Here is a 25,538-nt window from a genome sequence, read left to right as displayed (position 1 = left end):
ACTAAAATTGCTCTTGCTCACATCACCAAGGTCTTTTTTTCCTCTTCATCCTCACTGACCCCCTTCCTGAAACTTAAATGCTACTAAACTCTTTCATTGTCCTGGCTTCTCTATTTCTTTACATCTCCTTTTCTACTGCTTATACCTAAATTTTTTTAACGGGTTTCCTTTAGGCCACTTATATATAAAAACAATGCTGCTGCACACAGTGGCTCCTGCCTATAATCCTAGCACTTTGGGAGGCCAAGGCAGGAGGATCACTTGAGCCTAGGAGTTTGAGACCAGCCTGGGCAACATGGCGAAACCCCATCTCTCCAAACAAAAAAAACAATCAGCCAGCGGTGGTGGTGCATGCTTATAGTCCCAGCTACTTGGGAGGCTGAGGCAGGAGAATCACTTGATCCTGGGAGGCAGAGGTTGCAGTGAGCCAAGATCACGCCACTGCGCTCCATCCTGGGCAACAGAGTGAGACCCTGTCTCAAAAAGTTTCTTTGAAAGATCTTTTCTACACTGTTAATGACTACCCTTCAACTAATCCCCTGACAAGCATACCCTGTGATAGCTGTATTCATGCTCCCAACTATCTCCTGCTCTAGACCAGCACTGTCCAGAGGAACTTTCTGAGATGATGGAAATGCTTGCTGTTCTGTACTGTACAGAAACATAGCCACTGGCCATGTGTGGCTACTAAGCACTTGAAATGTGGTTCATATGGCTGAGGAGCTGAATTTTTAAATGAAACTTTAAATACATATGCCTGATGGCTACTTTACTGAACAGTGTAGCTCTAGATTAGCTATTACAATGAAAGACATTATCTTTTACCTAGAAGACCAAACTATAAGCCTGGGCATTCTCCCTAAATTCTCACCTGACACTTTGGGAGGCCAACGCAGGTGGATCGCTTGAGCCCCAGGAGTTCAAGACCAGCCTGGGCAACGTGGCGAAACTCCATCTCTACAAAAAATATGAAAATTAGCCAGGTATAGTGGGACGTGCCTATAATTCCAGCTACTTGGGAGGCTGAGGTGGGAGGATCACCTACGCTCAGAGGTCAAGGCTGCAGTGAGCTGTGATTGTGCCACTGCACGCCAGCATGGGCAACAGGATGAGACCCTGTCTTAAAAAAAATTTTAGATATATAAAACTTACACATTTCTCACCTGAGGCACTTCTCTTTTATTGACTCTACATATCCTTCATAGCTTACTTTTTATTTAAGGCCAAAATATGTTATTGCTCTCTTTAGACAGGGACCCACTCTGTCACTTAGGCTGAATTGCAGTAGTGCAGTCATAGCTCACTGTAGCCTCGAGCTCCTGGGCTCAAGTGATTCTCCTGCTTCAGCCTCCTGAGTAGCTGGGACCACAGGTGTACTCTGGCTAATTTTTTCATTTTTTGTGCAGACAGTGTCTCGCTATGTTGCCCAGGCTGGTCTCAAACTCCTGGCCGCAAGCAATCCTCCTGCTTCAGCCTCCCGTAATGCTGAGATTACAAGTGTGGGCCACCACGCTTGGCCTCTTTCTCTATTCTAAAACTTTTTGTGGCTCTTGACTGTAAATGCAGAACCTAAGTTATACTATGCCTTTGCAATGCTGGTTCCTTAGCCTAGAATTACAACAAACTGTCCTTCAAGAATTACTTGTCCTTCAAGAACAATGTAAAACGCCATCTTTCTTCTGCATTCCCCTATTGTCTGAGTAGCACCTACTGTTCATACCCTCAAGTACTGCTTTTAACTCAATGTTTTGTAATTGATTACATATCTGTCTCAATGAGTCTTAAGTTCTCTAGACCAACGGAGCGCTGTTTTGTCTATGCATCTACTCCCTGGCAAATAGAAGATGTTAATTAAATGCACTTTTGCCAAATGAATGACGTTAACAGTTAAGTTGCAAACATAGTTAACATCATTCATTTGGCAAAAGTGAATTTAATTAACATCTTCTATGGGAGGGATAAGGAGACCTAAGTTAGGGGATGGCTACACATTCCTTTAAGAGAACTGCAGGACACAGAAGGAATCAAGGATAAAAGACAGGAGGTGAGACTTGTGTTTTAAAGTAATTCAGGGGTGCTAATTAGGTTAACAGGTTACCAAGGACCAAATTTGGCACCAATTTTGGTGCCAGACATGGACCACTGACATCCTGGTATGATATAAAAATGCAATGACTTGGGCCGGGCACCGTGGCTCATGCCTGCAGTCCCAGCACTTTGGGAGGCCAAGGCGGGTGGATCACGAGGTCAGGAGATCGAGACTATCCTGGCTAACACGGTGAAACCCCATCTCTACTAAAAATACAAAAAATTAGCCAGGCGAGGTGGCAGGTGCCTGTAGTTCCAGCTACTCGGGAGGCTGAAGCAGGAGAATGGCGTGAATCCGGGAGGCAGAGCTTGCAGTGAGCGGAGATAGCGCCACTGCACTCCAGCCTGGGCGACAGAGCGAGACTCCGTCTCAAAAACAAAATAAATAAATTAATGCAATGACTCATTAATCAACTGGTATTTGGAGAAGAAACATGCATGAATCCCATGCATCCCTCAAGATTCTAAGAAATCACTCTGATTCTCCAGACTATTTGTAACCCTCCATCATACACAACACATTTTTTTTTTCTTTATAGGACTGGTCATATAAAAAAATCATTACACAGTTTTTAATGTCTGAATTCCCTGGTAGATTTAAAGTTACTGCTTTGACAACTTGGACTGTTTCTAACTTAGAATGCTACATCCTTCACACTTAGAATGGTGCTTGGTGCATATGAGGTGCTCAATAAACAGCTGTTGAACAAACACCATATGAGGTAAGTACTACAGTATCTCCATTTTAGAAAGGAGGAAGCTGAAGAGCGAAGAAGTTAACTTGCTGAGTATTACTTCACTAGAAAGTAGGGGAGTTGATATTAAAAAAAAATTCTACCACATATTCCTGAGACCTTTAGTTTTACATAGAGCTCTTCTCCCACAAACTACTTAGATTGCTGATTAAGAGTAGTGGTAAAAAGTTATAAAGGAAGTGGTGTGACAAAAAAATATCTAGGACCTCTGGGATGAGAAGGAAAACCTTGGGGACTGAAGGGCTTGAAGGAACTTTAAGGTCAGTTAACAAATGGTATGTCAAAGGTATTATACAAAGAATAATGAAAATACTTATAAAGTGGACTACAGTCTTGAAGGAGAATTGGGGGATCACTTTTGAACCTGCCACTAAATGCAGTGTTATTTCTTGCAGGAAATGGTTAACGTCACTCATCAAGAACCATACTTCTGGAAGTCTAATGTAGAGAGGATTAAAGCATAATGGGCCTTGTAGTCAGACTTCTGGATTAGACTTCCAGCTCTGCTACTTACTAGCTATGAGATCTCTGGGAATTTTCTTAACCTCACTGTGCTTCAGTTTTCTCATCCACAGAAATCAGAAATAAGCACTTTTATCAAAGTTGTTGAGAGGATTAAAATGATATAGTTAAAATGCAAAGATCAGTAGCTGACTCAAAGTAATTATATAAACATTTGCTATTTTATTATTTTATAAATGACAGATGAAAGCTTGGTAATCAATTTTCTTTTTTTTTTTTTTTTTTTTGGATGGAGTCTCACTCTGTTGCCAGGCTAGAGTGCAGTGGCACGATCTTGGCTCACTGCAACCTCTGACTCCCGGATTCAAGCGATTCTTCTGCCTCAGCCTCCCAAGTAGCTGGGATTACAGGCGCGTGCCATCAAGCCTGGCTAATTTTTGTATTTTTAGTAGAGATGGGGTTTCACCATGTTGGCCAGGCTGGTCTTGAACTCCTGACCTCAGGTGATCCACCCGCCTTGGGCTCCCAAAGTGCTGGGATTGCAGGCGTGAGCCACCGCGCCTGGCCTTCATAATCAATTTTTAAAAGCAGGACATGAAAAGGAGTGAAAGGTAAGAAACCTTAGCTGTAGTGTTTGGAAGTAACACTTGGGAAGTCATTATTGACAAATAGAGAAATATAAATATGTATATATAACTGATATAAAACAAATTAGATTTTGACATTAGAAACATATATACACATACTGTAATATGTACTTTCTTCATTTTCTTTAACCTATATTCTGGTTTTAAATTTCCTGGAGCCCGTGGAGTAATGGGACAGGAAGGCTCAGAGGGTCTCTTTACTGATAGTTAAGATACAAAAAAAATTAGGCCAGGCGCAGTGGTTAACGCCTGTGATCCCAGCACTTTGGGAGGCCAAGGCGGGCGGATTATGAGGTCAGGAGTTTGAGAGCAGCCTGGCCAACATGGTGAAACCCCATCTCTACTAAAAAAGAAAAATCAGCCGAGCATGGTGGCAGGCACCTGTAATCCCAGCTACTAGGTAGGGTGAGGCAGGAGAATCACTTGAACCTAGGAGGCGGAGATTGCAGTGAGCCGTGATCGCACCACTGCACTCCAGACTGGGTGACAGAGCAAGACTCTGTCTTGGAAGGCAGGGAAAGATACAAAAAAAAATTCGGGGGAATCTTCAAATTTGTTAAGTGGTAGACACTTCCATATTTTATTAATACAGAACTCTTGTTGTATGTGGGATTATGTGGCTTTTTTACACTTCTATATTAGAGATGAGATGGGGAAAGTATGTCTTGAACAGTTTACTTCAGCATACTTTCGTACCTTTATTTTTTCCGTTTGGAAAGTAAGAGGGTTGGATATTTACAGAATTGCTCATTGAGGACCAGGCTTTGATATTTACTTGCTCTAATGTTAGTTGGCCAATCAGAATTATTTGCATTTAACTAAAACATCAGCATAAAGCAAGCTTACATAACCTACATTTATTTCATAGCTTAGTGATTACATTACACAGTCAGTCAGAATCCTGATTCTGCTATTTACTAGCTAAGTGGCCACAAATAAGTTATTTAAATCCTCTAAGCCTGCTTCTGTAGTTGTAAAATGAGAGTTATAGCAGCACCTACCACCTAAGATTTTGAGGTTTGAATGAGAAAATGCATGTAAAGCTTTGGGCATTGTGCATGATGTAAACACTCAAATGTTACTGAAGTCAATAAATGTTAACTATTTTTTAGCACACTTCAGTGGGCTTATATCACCAGTCAAAATGATACACTGTATTTTATTTAATGGCTTTATGTAAATTATATTTTACTAGCTATTAATAAATTAACTCTTGGAACTTTTGCCATGGTTAATTTGAAAAATTGAAAATAAATGGAAAATCATAAAAGTTCATCTATTTTGGATTACACATAATAAGCAATGTAGTGTTCAAATTTAAGATACTAATCATGGCTAGGCACGGTGGTTCATGCCTGTAATCCCAGCACTTTGGGAGGCCGAGGTGGGCGCATCACTTGAGATCAGGAGTTCAAGACCAGCCTGGCTAACATGGTGAAACTGCATCTCTACTAAAAATACAAAAATTAGCTGGGCATGGTGGCGGACACCTGTAATTCAAGCTAGTTGGGAGGCTGAGGCAGAAGAATTGCTTAAACCCACGAGAGAGAAGTTGTAGTGAGCTGAGATCACACTACTGCACTCCAACCTGGGCAACAGAGTGAGACTCTGTCTCAAAAAAAAAAAAGATATTAATCACATACTAATGTTCTCTTTTAAATATTTCCACATTAACAGAAGAACTGAGCTTAGATAGACATAGTCCTACCTCTAAATCTTCATCTTCATCAATGTTTTGTATATTCTGGTAGGCAGCAGTGTAGACCTCTAAAGCTTTGCCGTGAAATAACATTTCGATTGTGATAAATTCAGAAAATATAGTCTAAAAAAAACCAAAGAATTGAATTTAAACAATGATTTAAATTTCTTTATGAATATAGTAACTTTATTTCTCACTATAGTCTTGGTATTTTATAAAATACAGAAGTATCTGTTTTTCTATAGGGTAAATAAAGTACAAAAGATAACTGAAAAACAGTTGTGAAGACCTTTTGCTGCCAAACCTTCAAATTATACAAGTATTTCCTTTATCACCATTCACTTCCCTCTTACTTTTTATTTTAGTTCTCTTTATACCTAGTAATTGACATTTATAATAACATAAGATCTGACTAAAATGTATGCTACTATATACTTTTAATACCATATGCTTATTAAGTATTAGAGCAGTTCAGTTATGAAGCTGGTGTTTTAGCAATTCCAACTGATGTTTAAACAGTAGAACGTTTTCTTAAACAGGAATTATGTTCCACACTGTATGCTACTTGTATTCTCTAAACATGAAGGAGTTACTTGGTAGTAATGACACTCCTGCCACTGATGAGAACACCATATATTTGCATAGAGCGTTCCAGTTTACAAATACTGACTTGCCCAGTGTTGCTCACAGGTCAGACTCTTTAGACACAGATCTGATTCTAAGGCTACAAGGTTATAGCTCATTTAAGGTTTTTTTTGCTATTGCCCACTGAACTGTGCTGTTCTTGCCGGAATCAATAATTTCCTTCACAGATAAACTGTGTAGGTAACCTCTATAAGCATGATGGAAACCTGTGACAAGGAAGATCATGAACAAAGAGTATGAGTGAAGATGTGCATGTTGATCTAAGCAGGGGGTGAGGTAATCAGTAGGTACGGAAAAGATGGAAACCAGGCAAGTTTTTAATAAATATGATCTTATCATTTTGTTAATTATAACAAAATAAGCAATGTAGAGAGAACTGGGCTGAATAAGAACTAGGCAGAAAATACTCAAGCATGGATTATATTAGTAGGCAGTAGTCAAATACACATTTCCCTTCATCCCTGCTCTCCTAAGATAACCCAGAAAGGAGTGGTCATATACTCTGGAGGATAACCATATAGATAATTATCAGTGGCCTGTGATTCTTTCCTCCAGCCCCATTCTTCCTAGATGATTGGAAAAACACTTAAGGGAGCATTAAGAGGCTTTGATTGCTACTCAGTGATATATGTCAGTCTGAGAGGATAGGGCCTAGGTAAAAAAGACTTGTAACTATGATTCACAATGACCCTTATTGTCACTTCATGTTAGTTATAGAGGGCTCAGGTATACCAGGCTGGCAACTGACTGATAAAGGGCATTATGCTAAAATACAATTTTGGATATCATTTTAAAGTATCTCTAGATACCCAGGAATACCTTAGAGGAGTAATGGCTTCTGACCAGGGCTGGGACCTACTCTTAGTTGTTAGTGTCCTTATGATAGTTGCAAACCAGAAAGGAGTCAGGTTTTCTTGAGTGTGGAAACTCCTAGAGGGAAAACTGAACTAAGAGTTGATGACAAGCCAATACACCCATTTTTAATGCTCAAGAAGTAAACTAGCCAGGCACAATGGCATGTGCCTATAATCCCAGCTACTTGGCAGGCTGAGGGAGGAGGTTCCCTTGAGTCCAGGTGTCCCAGACCAGCTTGGGCAACATTTGGAGACTTTTGTCTCAACAAGAACAACAAAGTCAACTAGCTAAATTGGACGTAGTGACTAACAGTAAAGCGTCCCTCTTGTTTGATTAACAAAAGAGATCTTTAACGAAAAGGTTTTAAGAACATTTTGGCAAAGAGGAAATGACAGCTCTCCAGAGTATAGGATATTCAATAAAGGATGTAGGAGAACTGTTTATCCATATCCATGTCATACCACATGCAAAACACAGCTGCCAGCTAAATATTTAATGTTTAAAATATTTTAAAAATCAAGAAAATATAAGCAAGTATTTATATAACCTAGGGGATGAAAACCTTTCTAAGCATGACACCAAGGAAGAAACCAAAAAGAAGACAGATGGATTTCGCAATAAAAAGAAAACTTAGAGGTGGCAAAAACACTGTAAGCAGTAAAATGAGAAAATACATTTGCAACATACTTTCTCTTTAATTTGAAGGGCTAATTTTCTCAATATAAAGAATTTTTAGAAATTAGTAAGAAATTCCAACATCCAACAGAAATATAGGTTAAGGAAAAATATAATTTACTAAAGAAATGTATCGCTAAATACATTTAAAAAGCTCAGCAGTAATAACGCAAATGATATTGATTTTTTACCTATCGTCTTATTAAAAATACTGCAACTTATGGTGTCAACATTGTCATTAAAAAAAAAAACAAAAACAGGCCGGGTGCAGGGGCTCATGCCTGTAATCCTGGCACTTTGAGAGGCCGAGGCAGGTGGATCACCTGAGGTCAGGAGTTCTAGACTACCCTGGCCAACATGGTGAAACCCCGTTTCTACTAAAAATACAAAAATTAGCTGGGCATGGTGGTGCACGCCTGTAATCCCAGCTACTCGGGAGGCTGAGGCAGGAGAATCACTTGAATCCGGGAGGCAGAGGTTGCAGTAAGCCAAGATCATGCCACCATACTACAGATTGTGTGACAGAGCGAGACTCCATCTCAAAACAACAACAAAAAAACAAACTCACCATTGTACCTGTGCTTATGCAAGGTTTAGTAGAAATGTAAATTGGTTTAACCTTTGTGGACAGAAGTTTTAAAAATATATATTAAAATTAAAAGTATGCTCTGAAGGAGGAGCTCCACTTCTGGTAATTTATCTCAAGAGAATAACTGGGCCAGCAGAAAGGCTGCTGTTTAACAATGTGTAATGATGCAGTGACAGCTACAATTGCAAAAATAACCTAGACATTCACCAATGAGGACTGGTGAAATGAACTAGTATAACCATACTGCAGAATATCATAAAGATAAAAAAATGATATGGATCTGTTTCTTGGCATAAATATATCCATAAGTTTTAAGAAGAGATGCTATATATACGGTGGTCCCATTAATGTATAACTGTTAGGGCTAAAAATAGTACCTTCCTCATAATGATGTTTTGAGGAATTAATGAGTTTATTCATGCAAAATGCTTAGAATGGTACCTGGCACACAGTCAATGTTTAAGAAATGTTTGTTATTGTTATTACTATGTCTCTGTATATATGCATAGGAAAAATGTGGAAGGATAAAATAAAAAATGGTGAATATTTTTGGGTGGTGAGACTAAATTTTTCTCTAGTTTTATGATTTATATTTATAATAAAAATAAAGCTATAAAAAATTAATTATGATGTTTCTTGCTCATGTCAGCTACTTCACTACATACTGAGTTCCCATTCCCATTTGTTACAGGAGTAACTCCTGGTTAAGTACCTTTTTTGTAATTGTGAAATTCCCTTGACATTCATCATATACTGATGACTTTTCCTAATACATGGAAACAAACAGGATTGTGACTTTTCTCTCATTTTGTACACTAAGTTCTATGCCAGCCGATTTCAGAAAGACACTCTGCAAAGTTCCTATGAAAAGTCTGTCAAAAATGTATTACCTTGCTGTTTAATACCAATACCAAAATTCAAATGGACTTATCAATTAAACTCACCTCAAACACAGTAATGCACACACGGTTATGAGCAGTGCTCACTACTGCCAATCACTTCTGCTTCCAGAATGGTTAAAGGAGCCACAAACTCTGCCCTTATCAGAAGCAGTAGCCTGGTAACAGGTAAGAATAGGAATGTTCTGTCTGTTTCTCCCCAAATTAAGAGTGGTATCAATAATCTGACTTTTCCAAGTATTTATCTCACAGAAATGTTTATGAGACATGCTAAGATCAACATGGCAATATCTGAATATTGTTTTTATTAGAAATAAGGGGGCCAGCCAGGCACGGTAGCTTATGCCTGTAATCCCAGCACCTGGGGAGGTTGAGGTGGGAGGATTGCTTGAGCCCAGGAGTTTGAGACCAGCCTGGGAAACACAGGAAGACACCAGCTCTATAAAAAAAAAAAAAAAAAAAAGTAAGGGGGCTGTAATGTAACCCTTTTGACTGATCTTTGAGATTTGACTGTTGTGAGATTTCTACATCCCTCTTTATTATAACAGATCCCAAATGCGGCCTTACTTGGAAAGGAAGCAATTTGACAGTGATGAGGAATGATGTGCAGAATGGAGATTCAGAACCCTAACAGACTCTGGTATTGATATCTAGTGCTCATATTTCTGGGAGTCTGCTAGGGTTATGGGAGTTTGCATTTAAATTGTAGGTTGTTGCAGAAAACAAAATTTATATGTGGAAAATTGTAACGAATCCACTAAAAAACTATTAGAACTAATAAGTTTGGCAAGGTTGTAAGACGTAAGTCAGTATACAAAAATCAACTGTATTTCTATACATTTGTGACAAGCAATCTGAAAATGAAATTAGGAAAACAAATCCATTTACGATAGCAACAGGAAGTATAAAATACTTAGGAAGAAGTTTAACAAAAGATATGCACAATTTATATTCTGAAAACTACAAATAGTGTTTAAAGAAATTAAAGAATATTAAAATAAATGGAAAAACATCCCATGTTCATGGACTGGAAGAATTACTCTTAAGATGTCAATACTCCTCAAATTGATCTACATGTTTGATACAATCCTTGTAAGAACACGAACTGACTTCTTTGTAGAAATTGACCAACTGATCATAAGATTCATACAGGATTGCCATAGATCCAGAATAGCCACATCAACTTTAAAAAAGAAGAAAGTACAAGGACTCACATTACCTGATTTAAAAACATAACATAAAGCAATGTTAGGACAGTGTGGTACTGACATAAGGATAGGCACATAGATTAATGAAAAGGAAAGGGAGCCCAGAAGTAAAACCACGTCAACTGATTTTCAACAAAGATGCCAAGACCATTCAATTGAGGGAAGAATAGTCTCTTCAACAAATGGTGCTGCAACTAGACAGTCACATGCAAAAGAATGAAATTTAACCTCTACAAAATTTAACCATATATAAAAATTAATTCAAATGGATCAAAGACATATAAGAGCTGAAACTATAAAATTGTTAGAGAACACATGACCTTGGATTTGGCAGTGGATTCTTAGCTATAACATCAAAGCACAAGTAAGAAAAGAGAGATAAATTGGATTTCATGAAAATTAAAAACCTGTGCTTCAAAGACACTATCAAGAAAGTGACAAGACAACCCACAGAATGGGAAAAACTGCAGATTATCTGATAACGGACTTCTATCTAGAATATATGAAAATCTCTCACAACTCAGAAATAAGACAATCCAGTTAAAATAAAGGTAAAGGAGCTGGACATGGTGGCTCACGCCTGTAATCCCAGAGCTTTGGGAGGCAGAGGTGGGCAGATCACCTGAGGTCAGGAGTTCATGACCAGCCTGGCCAACATGGTGAAACCCCATCTCTACTAAAAATAGAAAAATTAGCCGGGCATGGTGGTGCATGCCTGTAATTCCAGCTACTTGGGAGGCTGAGGCAGAAGAATCACTTGAACCTGGGAGGTGGAGGTTACAGTGAGCCAAGATTGCGCCACTGCACTCTAGCCTGGGCGACAGAGCGAGAATCTGTCTCGAAAAAAAAAAAAAGAAAAAAGGAGAAAAAAAAGGGTAAAGGATTTCAATAGCCACTTGTTCAAGGCAGATATACACAAATGGCCAAAAAGCATCATCAGGCCAGGCACAGTGACTCACGCCTGTAATGCCAGCACTTTGGGAGGCTGAAGTGGGAGGATCACCTGAGACCAGGAGTTCAAAACCAGCCTGGGCAACATAGTGAGATCTCGTCTCTATCTTAACAAAAAAAAAAAAAAAAAAAGCATCATCATGGAATGTAAGTCAAAACTATAATGAGACGACTACTACAATGAAACTACTACTTCAAACCCACTAGGAGAGCTACAATCAAGAAGTCTGATGAATAGCAAGTACTGAGGATGCAGAGAAGTTGTAACTCTCATATACTGCTGGTGGGCAAACACAATGGTGCATTCACTATAGAAAATGGTCTGGCACTTCCTCAAATGCTTAAGCATAAAGTTACCAATAATCCAGCAATTCCACTCCTGGGTATATATCCAAAAGAAATGAAAATATATGTCTACTTAAAGACTTGTACATAAATGTTTATATTAGCATTCACAATAGCCAAAAGGTGGAAACCACCGAAATGTCCATGAAATGAGTAAACAAAATGTGGTATATCCATACAATGGAATACTATTTGGTCAAAAAAAGGAAGTACTGATACATCCTACAACATGGATATGCCTTGAAAGCAAGCTAAGTGAAAGCCAGTCACAGAATTCAACATATCTGATGATTCCATTCTATGAAATGTGCAGAATAGCTCAATCTATAAATTAGTGGTGGCTGCTCAGGGTTGGGAGGCAGGCAGGGGGGCAAAAGCTAAACTGTACAAGGTTGAAGTGATGACAATGTTCTGACATTGAGTGCTGATATATATCTGTGTATACACTCAAAACCAGAGTTGCACAGTGAATTATAGCCCAATGTTTTTAAAGTGTAAGTTTCTTCCTGTCTTTTAAAAACATTTTTGTTCTGTGACCAAGAGACTTCCTGAAATCAAGAGACTTCCCTCTTTAGGGGGCACAATAGAGAAAAGCTCAGAAGCTCTTTTCTTCTCTGTGCACCCTCCACCATACAGCACCTTACTCCATCTCCTGTTGCTTCAGGAAATCCAAGGTAGCAGGAATTGTAGCTGGGAATGCCGCACTCACTTTCTCTGTGGGGTATGGTACTGTGTAATGCTCAGGGAATTAAAACCAGCATCCAGGCAGAACATAGAAGTGAGCCCAAAGATCAGAATAGAGACAAATTTCCATGTGTAAATGAAAAATTTGCAGGTCTGAGGAACAATGATGGAGCAAGGAATCAGTTTCCCATCACTAAAGAAGCCTTTATCCAACAGTGGAATCAGGCATAGCTCACAAGTCTCCATTCCCATTTTTCAGGTTAAGGCTAATTAATTATCTTAATAATTCTCCTTCTTCCCTCAGTTTAAGAGGGAATGTCAGCAATTATAAAACTTTATACCCTGACCATACTCTCCTAGCTTGGTAAAGGAATTTGTCTTGGGACAGCCTCCTGAGATGTTCTTCTGTGGGTAGCAATCTACTATTACATAGAAGAGTACAGAGCCTGTGACTAAGTTGAGCTCAGAAATCCTTGAAACTATGACAGGAAATTAAAGAAAATAAAAGATGTAAATGAATACTGTTTCATGGATTTCAGAGATAAATACTATAATTAAGTGGCAGATAATGCTTATTTTATTGAAAGAATATAGCTTATGAAGGAAGATTTGTCAATAGTAGTAAAATAAAAACAAACATATTTAAAGCTTGTTACAGGAAAATCTTCAGTGAGCCAAAAAGAGCCTTAGATGAGTTTTAGTCTGTAAGATGGTCATAAGAGGTCCTTCAAGTGTTTCCAAGATGGTTATCAAAAAGACCTGCTGAATTTCATGATCCCCAAGAAAGTTTCAAATCTACATATGTGTTAGAATAAGGCAATTCTTGTGATTTTGTTGACTAAGATACCATATCATAGTAGATGCAAATTTATGTGGTTGGCTATTACCCTGTTTACTTATTTGATAATATGTAGTTACTACAAAGTATTAAGCTATAAAAATTAATGACTGTATTATGACAGAAACCACAGATTAACAAATTGGCTTATAGCTCCTATTTCTGGCTATTGTACTTTGGGTAAAATATTTTATGTCTCTGCTTAATTTTTTTCTTTCTTTTTTTTTTTTTGAGTCAAGAGTCTCGCTCTATCACCCAGGCTGGAGCGCAGTGGCATGATCTTCTTGGCTCACTGCAACCTCCACCTCCTGGGTTCAAGTGATTCTCCTGCCTCAGCCTCCTAGGTAGCTGGGATTACAGGTGCGCGCTATCAAGCCTGGCTAATTTTTGTATTTTTAGTAGAGATGGAGTTTCCCCATATTGGCCAGGCTGGTCTCAAACTCCTGACCTCAAGTGATCTGCCCGCCTTAGCTTCCCAAAGTGCTGGGATTACAGGTGTGAGCCACCGCGCCTGGCTGCTTAATTTCATAACACCACCTCATCCTCATGGAGTTGCTGTGAAGACTGCAAGAATTTATGTAAAGTGCCTGGTATATAAAAACACAATAAATGTTAGTTCCCCTTGATTAAATAGTATTTGTGATAAAAAGCTGAATATCTGGCTTCTGGTTGGAAATGTTGGTCTTTTATATATCACTGTCTCTATTAAAAAAAAAACCATGACACATTTTATTTGTAATATTTTTTGCTTTTTCTGTTTTCTTTTTGTTGTTGTTGGGGGGTGGGGTGGGCAGGGTCTGGCTCTGTTGCCCAGGCTGGAGTGCAAGGAGCGCAGTGGTGCAGTCATGGCTCACTGCTGCCTCGACCTCCCCAGGCTCAGGTGATCCTCCTGCCTCAGCCCCCTAGAAAGCTGGGTCTACAAGCATGTGCCACCACACCTGGCTAGTTTTTTGTAGAGATGGGGTTTTTCCATGTTGCCCAGGCTCATCCCAAACTCCTGGCCTCAACTGATCCACCTGCCTTGGCCTCCCAAAGTGCTAGGATTACAGGCATAAGCCACTGTGCCTGCCCCCTTATTTATCATATTTTCTTTATAAGGGGTATTATGGGCTAAAAAATTTAGAGTAATTTAAATTTTTCATTAGTTTAAAGTAAAAAATAAGGTTAAAAACATGTTTTGAACCCTAACAGTTACTTTTTTACCTTTATATCCTTCATTTTCTGCCTTTCAAAGTTGTTAATAGTTTCCTCCAGATGACGACTTGTTCGGCTAGCATCCATTGCAGCTCTCTGTAATTCCGTTTCTGCCTACAAAAGTATTCCCCAACCAAGGATATAAAAAAATCAAATGAGAATTCATTCAGTTGAGCCTACTGGTAAATTCTACCATTGCAGTATTGGCTTTTTGGCATAACAGTGTAAATTGTTAACATCATATTTTACCATATATAATGAAATGATCTATGTAAACACATGCAGAATAAAGAACTTTATTTAGTGATAGGATTCACAATCTAGAAAAAAACCCCTAAGAACAAAAACTACCCCCAAATCCTTCCCTTTCTGTCTACAAAATAATTTTTTTTCCAGACACCCTTGGATAACCTACTGTAAAACCATCTCCCATATTTTCTACTGCTTCCCTCTATTTCACTACCTGTGCCATTTATCAAAAATTATTTTTCTTTTGTCTCTCTGTTAGCCATTTCTCCCCTGAAAAGGACTTATGACTTAGTAAAAATTATTTCAATTCTCTCAATTACAGATTATCTCTTATTTTTTTTTGAGATAGAGTTTTGCTCTTGTTGCCCAGGCTAGAGTGCAGTGGCACGATCTCGGCTCACTGCAACCTCCGCCTCCCGTGTTGAAGCGATTCTTCTGCCTCAGCCTCCTGAGTAGCTAGGATTACAGGTGCATGCCACCACGCCCAGCTAATTTTTTGTGTTTTTAGAAGAGATGGGGTTTCATCACATTGGCCAGGCTGGTCTTGAATTCCTGACCTCAAGTGATCCACCAGCCTCAGCCTCCCAAAGTGCAGGGATTACAGGTGTAAGCCACCGCACCTGGCCTATTATCTCTTACTCTTTATGCTTATCTCATAGGACTATTGTATGGATTACATGAAATCATCTTTGGAAAGGACTAAGGAGAGTGGCACACAGTAGAGAGACAGCTATGACAATTTCTACCACTGAGAGTTTGATTTTTGAAATCATTACAACATTGAGGTATTTTGGGTTAGCAGGTATATTACCAAAGACTCTCTCTTTCTACCTTGCTTACTTCTACTTGTTTTCCAAATGCATTAAATATTCCTAATTCTATAATATCCTCATCAGTTGGAATACAATATACACTACAAATATTTCAGCATGGGATTTCTACTTGTAGATTCTTCTTTACAAGACAACCATGTTACACTGCTTCTATTTAGCTAATGCTTATTACAAAAAATAAATACACTAGTAACTAAAATTAGATGGCAAGTCTAACACACTTGGACATGTACTCATATTATCTGGATCTGTTCTGTCCAATCAATATGGTGGCCACTAGCCATATGGGGCTATTTTCATTAAAACTAATTAAAATTAAATAAAAAATTAAAAACTAGCTCCAAAGTTACTCTAGTTGTATTTCAAGAACTCAATAGCCATATATAGTCAGTGGCTATAGTAATATTTCTAATCTAACTGTGTATCTCTCTTTAAGCATCTCGTCTGCTAGAACAAAAGTTGCCCAAAAACATTTAAGAGTTTTTCTTAAAAGGTAACACAGAAATTTAAAAAGACACAGCCCAGTTTTCAGATTAAATTCTTCCTAATAAAGTTTTGTTTCTTGTGCTAATATTATATTTACTCAAAAGTCACATATATCATCATTTAATAATTAATCATAGAAAAAGTTTGCATTTGTTGTCAAAGTTCTGTGATAAGTAATACTGTGATATTTAGCTTTTGCTTTCTTTTTCAAGAAAATGTATAAATTGAAACAAGTAAAAGGGTTTACTATAAGGATCCATTTCTTGACACACCACTTTATTACCCACCTGTGACTGAAATTTTTCATAAAGGAAAAAATACATTTCAAAGAGAGTATAACAGTTTTTTCAATAAATTTATATACTCACAGAATTATATACACTTACAATTAGGTTATATATTAATTGTAACCATATATTATGGTTACTTACGTAATTCAGTTCACTCAACTACACATTTTCAAGATACTAAGTACTTAAAATTATATTCATTTATACCTCTCTGTGTTTCTATATACATTTACCATATGGGGTGTAGAGTTTTTAAAAATCATACAAACTTTCAACTTAATCATAACCAGGAATCAAAAACAATTCTCTGTATTTCTGTGTTTGAGATTCTTTAAACTACAACTTCATTACAGGAAATTCAAAGATAAAATAGAGCTCCTTTGAAGACTTACTACTATGAAAAAATCTCTAACAGTTATTTGATACATGTTAACCTTGTGCTAATGAGAATATTCAAGCAGACTAATTCCTAATACTGTTTATTACACATGACTGATGCAGCTCTTTACTTGTGACTACTTCCTTTTGACTCATGTCTTTACCCTCCTCATTTATTGATATTTTCATTTTAAAATTTAGAAGGGTAAGTAGAGTTGGCTAAATCAGGAAAGCATGAGGAAACAGAAGCCATAACTGGGATATGTGTAGCTTCACCTTCTATCACCCTCCAGCAACTACTATTTATTTCCGAAAGTCTCAAATCCCTTTACTTGAGCATAGCAACTCACCTAAATACATCCATTTTTAGCAAAGAGAATATAGATTTCTAATATTTCTTCTTTTCACTGAAAATTCTTCAAAATTCTATAATATACCAACTTGAGTAGGAAATGCTTTGGATTAAAATACTAAGATACAACTCCATGAATAAAGATATCGGTATATTAAATGGAATTAATTAAGAGTTCAAAATGATTTTTAAAAGGGTAAGCCAGATTGGTATTTCTCACACTGCATTACAGGAAGCTTGTTCAGAAGCCACCTGGAGCCCTACTTGAGGGGTGAGCAGGCAGAGCCTGGGGATTCTTCTTTTCCCTATCCTATCAGAGGGACTCCATTTTATCTTATATATCAAACTTAAACATACTTCTACATAGATGAATTTTAAGAGTTTATCCTGGGAAATATTCCATAATACTATGATTGAATATTTGTATATTTATATTGACTACATTTGTATGTAGATTGTCCTTCATGTTTTGGTCTCAGATTGTCAAAATACACAAGTTGCAGATCTTACCCAGTGACCACACTGATTCACCTGTGGCAGTAATCTCTTAGGTTATATTTATTTCCCCACCATGTGAACCCACAGACCTGCTTCATCTGTGCTCTAAGATTATCTCCCTTCCACAGCAGTGTTTACAGCACAGCATCCAAGTCAGAAAAATGTTTGTCTTAGGAATAGATTCATTTCTGTATTTACTGTAGATACCAGTACTTGATTCAATCGTGCCAACTACTCAGGATTCCAGATGTCTTCATGTATCACCACCTCCCTGACTCCAGGCCACAAAGAACAAAACAAAACAAAAAATTTTCATCCCTAGCTTAATTCTTAAACACTGGTGAACCCCTCCCCCTCCGCCCTGCCCCATAGCCTCTGCCTTGATCTCTAGTTATCAGTCATAAATTTTCCAGCATTCTCTGGTTTGTCTGACTTGCTTAAAACACAGATTCTATAATCTCCATTTGGGGATCTTATGCCACTATGACTATCTAGATGTTTCTGTCCCAGTCTCCAGTGGGCACTCCCAGCCCTATGGCTGCCCATTTTTGTTTGGTACAAAGTTGGGCTTCTGTACCTTTGGTCCAAAGGAAGAAGGACCAAGCAACTGGCGCAGCCCCAAATCGCTGCTCAAGAGACTCCCCTCAGGAATGGAGGTGTTCTGGAACCTCAAATGCTCTCAAAGAGCCACTCCTCATGTGGTTTCTGGCTGAGCTGGGCAGTAACAACCTTAAGGAAGCAGGAAGGACACACACAGAAGGAATGGGAAAAAGAGGCAGTAGGGATGTTAGTGCTCTCTTTCTTTTTTTTTTTTTTTTGAGACAGTCTCGCTTTGAGACAGGCTGGAGTGCAGTGGTGTGATCTCAACTCACCACAACCTCCATCTCCCAGGTTCAAGCGATTCTCTTGCCTCAGCCTCCCAAGTAGCTGGGACTACAGGTGTGTGCTACCATGCCTGGCTAATTTTTGTATTTTTAGTGAAGACAGGGTTTCACTATGTTGACCAGGCTGGTCTCGAACTCCTGACCTCATGATCTGCCCGCCTCGGCCTCCTAAAGTGCTGGAATTACAGGTGTGAGCCAACACGCCCAGCCAGATGTTAGTGCTTTCTACACAGTCCTACCTATCTCAGTTACTGGCAATTAGGCACTATTTCGTATGCTTTTGTTTACTCACGAACAAGGCACATTGTAGTTTAAGAAACAGTCATGTTTAACAGAAGAACCTTGTTATAGTAGACAGTCCTATCTAGGTTTCTGTGTGTCCAACTTGGATCTTAATTATACTCTTAAGTCTCCTGAGGTTAACTGGCTGGAAGTCATGATGTCACATAGTTGTTTTATTTCTAAAAGATGAAGGAAATGGGAAAATTTTCTTTCCTTTTCTCAAAGCAGGGCATAGAGGACACTGATATATTAGGATTAACAACAGATCTTTAAGTTAATTGTAGAATTAATATTTAGTCATCACCATGTGAAAATAAAATTCAGAAATTTGAATTTACTCTTTATAAAAACATCTGAATTTTTTGTTTGTTCGTTTGCAAAGTCTACTGTGTAAAACAATATAAGGTGATTTGAATTAGGTGGTGAAACCTCTTTAAAATTAGCCAATTTCTATAGTGAGAATTCCTAAATGCATTTCTTTTCAATCTTTGTATTCAAATTCTCTACTTGTTTAAAAGTAAAAATGCACAATTTCCATATACATTTACTTTTGTACTCCATACCTTAAAAATTTTTTTAAAGACCCAAATTCAAAGGATACAATAACATGTCGATCAGATGGGTTTCGCTGACGTGTTCTTTCTAACTGAGTTAATTGCTTAGCTTCTCGATTCCTTGCTGTGAGTGTTGCTTTGAGGTCATCCTGCAAATTGGCATTTTTTTGTTAGTAAAAATGTCTGACTTAAGAAAATTCAGTTTTAAGAATGGAAGAATTTTTTTAAGAATTGTTTTAAGAATGGAAGAATACTTCTTGTGTGATCCTGGTACCATTACCACAGGAATTACAAGTATTACATAACTAGTGTCTATGTATGTGAGAATGTGTTTAATATTCTCTCAAAATAATGACACAATTTCAGTGCAAAACTATTAACCATAATAGATATATGCATATAAATGTGTAATTTTGATTGCAGTAGTGGTTACATGGGTATAAACATTTGTCAAAATTCAATGATCACTTAAAATGGAAGAATTTTATTGCACATAAATCAAGGCTCCCAACCCCCAGGCCTATTAGGAACTGGGCCAGCAAAGCAGGTGAGTGGTGGGCGAGCTAGCATTAAGGCCTGACCTCTGCCTCTTATTAGATCAGAAGCAGCATCAGATTCTCATAGGAGTGCAAACCCTGTTGTGAAAACTAAAGAAAAATTGTCTTCCACAAAACCGGTCCCTGGTCCCCAAAAGGCTGGGGACTGCTGATGTAATTTACACTTCAATAAAGTTAGTTTTAAAAATATAACTCACACATTTTAAAAGTCTAAATGCTATCACCTGCTTTAAAGAAAAACTTATATTCATATAGTAAAGCAATTTCTGTCCATATATTTTTCATGATAATTATTTTAAAGTTTTCATAATAATGTCTATGTTGCTACAGTATACTTAATAAGCTCACTAAAACTATTTCATTATTCTTAAAGATCTAAGTGATCTTTCAGAGTAAAAAGAATGACTATATACTACTTTGTATTTCTTTTCTTTTTTTTTTTTTGAGACAGAGTCTCACACTGTCGCCCATGCTGGAGTGCAGTGGCGCTATCTCAGCTCACTGCAACCTCTGCCTCCTGGGTTCAAGCAATTTTCTTGCCTCAGCCTCCTGAGTAGCTGGGATTACAGGTGCATGCCACCATGCCTAGCTAATTTTTTATATTTTTAGTAGAGACGGGGTTTCACTATCTTGGCCAGGCTGGTCTCAAACTCCTGACCTCGTGATCCGCCCGCCTCGGCCTCCCAAAGTGTTGGGATTACAGGCGTGAGCCACCACTCCTGGCCACTACTTTGTATTTCTTATTTAAAAAATCAATTGGAAACCTCACACTCTTTGCCAGAGTAACTCATAGTAAGTGAGAAAATGGATTTACTTACCCGTTTCATTTTCACAATGGTCCCATAAGTTTTCAAGGGTTCAACTACTTTGGCTTCAAGTCTTTCAACCTATTGAAAATTATTAAAATTTTAAATTAGAATGTTTAACCTTTTAACTTATAAATAAAAGGCTAATCACTAGAAATTGATAAGACTCAGAATCTAAACTCTAAACACATTAAAAACTGTTAAGCTGCACAGTAACAGTAAAAGTAGAAAAGCACCTCATGAGCAAAATGACAAGAAAATGTCTCAGGTTTCCCAGGAGCTCATCCTGGCCACATCATCATCTTAGGATTACTTTTTTACCTTAAAGTAGTGGTTTAAGGGTGTTAAGACAGCTCAAATTTTAATACAGCTAACATTTTCAGTGTGTTAGCACAGTAATGGATACTTTGCGTATATTATCTCTGAACTGTAATAGCTCAACTTTTCAGAAAAGAAAATCAAAGCTGAAAGACAGAGCATCTTGGAAACATTTAAAGCAACATAACCTTGAAAAGCAAAAAAGCTTAGAGAGCACTGTATTTGCTGCGTTTTTTTTTTCTGAGAAGCCATTTGTGAATTATCGAAGCCTACAGAACAAGATAAATGGTCTGAGTTGCTGAGCTGTCAAACTGTATGTCTCACCTCTGTTTCATTTAGAATTAAATAGTTTTTCTTAAACGTTACAGGTTTTTAAATCACATTTTGAGTAATTACTTCTTTTACAAGTAGTACTAGTGGAAGGCACTGAAGAGACAGATTTTTTTTTTTTAAGGCAAGTAAATATAGCATAAGAAAAATAACTCTTGGACATTAAAATTTTTTTTCTCAAGATAGGTGACATGTATTCAATTGCTTAAAATGAACATTATTTTAATAGCAGGAAAAGGGCTTTTTAATGATACATATTTATATAATCGACAAATACACTTAATTTCATATTGATTTTTCTTTAGTTTCTGTAAATAAAATGTATATGAATGTTTCATTTTAAAATATGTTAGGAAAATAAAAATCGACTTCGCATCAAGTATTCAAATATTAGGAATCCTAAAATCATGGATATTCAGGACAGTTTGCTTTACACCATTTCTTATAATCCATACTGATTATTCAGTTTAAGGATTATCTAAGTCTTTTTCCTGTTCTCCTTTTTGTTGCCTACCTTTTTGTCATTGTTCATTAGGACCTCCACCATTTGGTAAGCAAGGGAAATAAAAGGAGAACAAATGCAAATCAATTCACTTTGCTATTTGATAAATAGCATAAAGGTTTTCTACAAAGGGGCATTGAAATTTTTGGCTAAAATAAGATTTTAGGATTACCTGTGAATATAAATTATCTTTGAAACATTAAGTCCCCAGTTATCATATATAATTGAGAGTTACTTGTTTATTACAGAAGTTTCATGACAAGAACTCCACATTTTTCCAAAAGTACCTCCAAATATGATTACTCTTCAAATTTGTATGGATAGCAATCATGAGTTCAATTTTTTTTAATACTCATTCTGTTTTTTGAAAACTGAAATTTCCATTTTAGGTTCTGAAGAGAAAAGTACAAAAAAGCAACGCAGTTCTAACTGGGCAACTTCTGATAAGTTAACCTATGCCGTGAAACTGGAAATAAATACAAGTAAAAGTGCTTATTAAGTATTTAAAGGAAAAATATGGGCTTTTAGAAAGAAAACAATCACAAGGACATTTCTCCTGCTACCCAGAGCAAAAAGTCCACACGGTGTCTCAGTATTGGTTTGCTTCCATGATATAATTCATAGCATTTTGTTGTTGTTAGTAAACCATTGGTCAATTTTCCAGAGCATGGATGCAGCAATGATCTCTTGCCCATTTATTAATAATTTATCCATCCACATTACCATTCCCAACATTTCCATCTCCAGTCATTCTTTAAAACGTACTTACGTGCCACACAAGACATCAAGTTATGCTTATTTTCTTCCCCCTGGGTACTATTCCCACTACCTCCAGTAAACAGCCACCCCTTGGCTAAAAGTTGGCAAATAAAGTGGGGAAATTCAAGACTTCAAGATGCCCTAAAGGTTAGCTTGAAAACGGTAAAATAAAACACAGAACGCTTCTCTTTAATAGACTCACACAGTCTTACAGACATGAAAATGTACGTTTTATCAAGTTTGCATCCACCTCTGCAGTTAGGTAGATTACAAGTGAAAGTTTCCACGGTTCCTTCATCCACTGCTTCATGGCTCATTCATAACAATGACACTGTGATCTCACTCCATACCTCTGCTTGTCGATAATCCTGAAGTTTGGCAAACTCATCTGCAAAGTTCATCAGGCCCAGCTTTAAATGCGGGGTCTCTGTAGCAGCATACGCGTTGATTTCATTCACCAGGAGGTCTGCTTTGTCTCTCAGCCTGGCAGTTTTCCGCACATAGGCAGCGAAGATTTGGCACAGTTCTCCAAAATGCTTCTCCACATTTGAGACAGCTGTTTGCAGTTGTTTCGTTTGAGCGTTCCTAGGGAAAAGGTGACACAAAAGGCAAAACATTCTCGTTAGAGATGAGAAGGCTTCACGTTAATTTAACATGCAAACATTCCCCGGGCATTCTGCAGCTTTGAAGGCGTAAACCCACCGACGATCCAGCATCTCCCGGCGCGGACTGCTCTCCATGGGGCCACCTCACTATCCGGACAGTGTAGGCACAGGAAAAGGCCCAGGCCGGGTGGGCCTGGCCTTAAGTGGGGAGGTGGCTGCTCCGGCTGCTCCGCGCAGCGCGGCCTGGGCGCCCGGCTGCCTCCTAGGCTTCCGCACTGCCCGCGGCAGTGTGGGGACCCGAGACCCGGAGGCGTGGGTGGGTGACAGCCGGCCGGGCCCCGGGCTCCCCTTCGCCGCCGGCGGTCGCTGCAGCCCAGGGAATTAGGCCCCAGGCCACAGCGGGAACCGTGCAGCCTCCCACTCAGGGTCGGAATTCGGCGCAGAGGCCCCACGGACAGAGGCTCCACTTCCCTCACCCCAACCCTCCAGTGTGGGCGGCCCTGGGCAGCTGGACTCGGGCTGTTACCGGTTTTCCAGGGTGCGCCTCATCGCGCTGCCTCGCGCACGGCCGGGGACCTTGCGGGGGCCCAAGGACGGGGATTCCAAGGCGCCTGGGCGCGCGCTGGGGCGCAAGCAGCCGCCGGGAACCTGAGAGCCCGCCCCTCGCGCCGCCGCGCCAGCCCGGGCGTTTCTATGGAAACGGGGCGCGCGCCCCCGCGGTCAATGCCCGAGGCAGCCTGACCGCGGCTCGGGCTCGGAAAGCTCAAAGCAGGCGGGCACCGAGAGGGGTGGTGGCGCGTCCACCCCTGCAGAGCCGCCTGCGCGGTTGTCCCGCGCGTCGCTGCCGGCCAAGCCTGTGAGAAGCACCGCGTGGCTACGGCGCCTCCATCCTCTCTAACAGCTGCGCTTACCAGACAGCCAGCCTCCAGCGCTGCTCGGCTACTCCGAGTAGGGGAGAAAAGACGCCGGTCCGCCGGGGACCAGGAGGGAGGCGTGAAACCAGAGGCCTGGGGGCCCCCTCTCCGCCTGTGCGACTTGTAGTCTCGTACGAGACGCGTCCGCTTCGCTGCTTAATCTGAAAACGTGGGCTCTTGAGAGCTGCCCTTGGAAGGAGCGGTGCTTTCTGCCTCATCTTTAACTTTTCATTTATTCAGCAAATATGTATCAAGTTCCGACTTCGTGGAAGAGATTGTGTTAGACACCGGGAATAATAGAAACATAATTAAGAAGCAGGGGTCCCGGACCTGAAGGGCCTGAGCGTCGGATAAGGAGGCAACGCTTACACCGAACCTGTGCTGAGATAAATAAAGAACAGTTCTGGCTCTTGGGGTTGGCCTAGGGGAACAAAAATTCAAAAAGAATAAAACCCCAAACAAACAGGAGGCTCTCCTTTGTCCTTTGAACGCCTCTGTCCCTTTGACCCTCCTGGCTTTGGCGTGTGCTGCTTTTCCCAGTAAATACTGCAAGGACTCCATTCAGACTTTGTTTATTTATACATATATTTTTAGATGGAGTCTCGCTCTGTTGCCCAGGCTGGAGTGTAGTGGCACAATCTCGGCTCACTGCAACCACCGCCTCCTGGGTTCAAGCGATTCTCCTGCCTCAGCCTCTCAAATAGCTGGGATTACAGGCGTGCACCGCTATGCTGGCCTAATTTTTTGTATTTTTAGTAGAGACGGGGTTTCGCCATGTTGGCCAGGCTGGTCTTGAACTCTTGGCCTCAAGTGATCCACCCCCCTTCAGCCTGCCAAAGTGGTGGGGTTACAGGCGTGAGCCACCGGGCCCGGCCTCAGTTCAGACTTTACCTGCTTCAAGAAACCTCTCTGGGATCCTCCCGCACTTCGCTTTTTCAGGCAGCGTTAGGGCCTTGTCCTAACGCTTTGGGACGGGGTCCTAATACTGTCTGAAGGAGCGAAGTGCGAAGTGTTGGAATGCTCAAAGAGTACACTTTGTTGATTTTGTACTGCTTCCTGTACCCTAGACTTTGAGCCCTTTGAGACAGAGGAAATGTGATTTTGGTCTTGTATTCCTCGCTGCTGTGTGCTGCTGATTAAAAGTTTTTATTTTGGACAAATAGATGTCCTCAGTCCTTTGTTTTGAACTTCCCCTATTCGCTTGTGTTACAATGTGTACCTCTCTTTGCTCCTTGCATTCGCTCAGCATGTTATTGGTTGGATGCCTGGTGTGTTCCAGGTATTATGCTTGGCTTTGAGGTTGGCACAGTAACCTAAGGTCAGAATAGTCCATGCTTTTAGAGAGCTCACAGTCATGTGGCAGTGATAGAAGCTAATCAAACAAAGATGAGTAAAATTGCCACTGAG

At 39.5% G+C, this 25,538-nt stretch overlaps 1 protein-coding gene across 9 annotated transcripts in view; it reads right to left on the bottom strand.

The window, feature by feature from the left end:
• The window catches only part of CIBAR1 (CBY1 interacting BAR domain containing 1), a 28,369-nt gene extending 3,787 nt beyond the window's left edge, over positions 1–24,582 (bottom strand). For 3 of the 9 annotated variants that reach the window (XR_010127260.1, XR_010127258.1, XR_010127259.1), the window contains exons 1-7: positions 23,315–24,582; positions 22,963–23,197; positions 20,716–20,784; positions 19,388–19,489; positions 14,544–14,648; positions 5,661–5,774; positions 872–957 (exon numbers count right to left, since the gene is read on the bottom strand). Coding sequence is in view for 6 of the 9 variants with exons in the window: in XM_063668973.1 (XP_063525043.1) it covers positions 5,661–5,774; positions 14,544–14,648; positions 19,388–19,489; positions 20,716–20,784; positions 22,963–23,197; positions 23,315–23,352 (663 nt within the window). In the remaining 3 variants the exon portion in view is untranslated. The remainder of the gene's footprint in view (positions 1–871; positions 958–5,660; positions 5,775–14,543; positions 14,649–19,387; positions 19,490–20,715; positions 20,785–22,962; positions 23,198–23,314) is intronic. The other 6 variants (XM_063668973.1, XM_063668974.1, XM_063668976.1 and 3 more) reach the window with 4 other exon arrangements.
• Positions 24,583–25,538: the final 956 nt, after the last annotated feature.

Source organism: Pongo pygmaeus, chromosome 7, assembly GCF_028885625.2.
Source record: "Pongo pygmaeus isolate AG05252 chromosome 7, NHGRI_mPonPyg2-v2.0_pri, whole genome shotgun sequence".
Lineage (NCBI taxonomy): Eukaryota > Metazoa > Chordata > Mammalia > Primates > Hominidae > Pongo > Pongo pygmaeus.
Note: the sequence above shows the minus strand (reverse complement) of the source record. Positions and strands in the feature narration are given on the sequence as shown.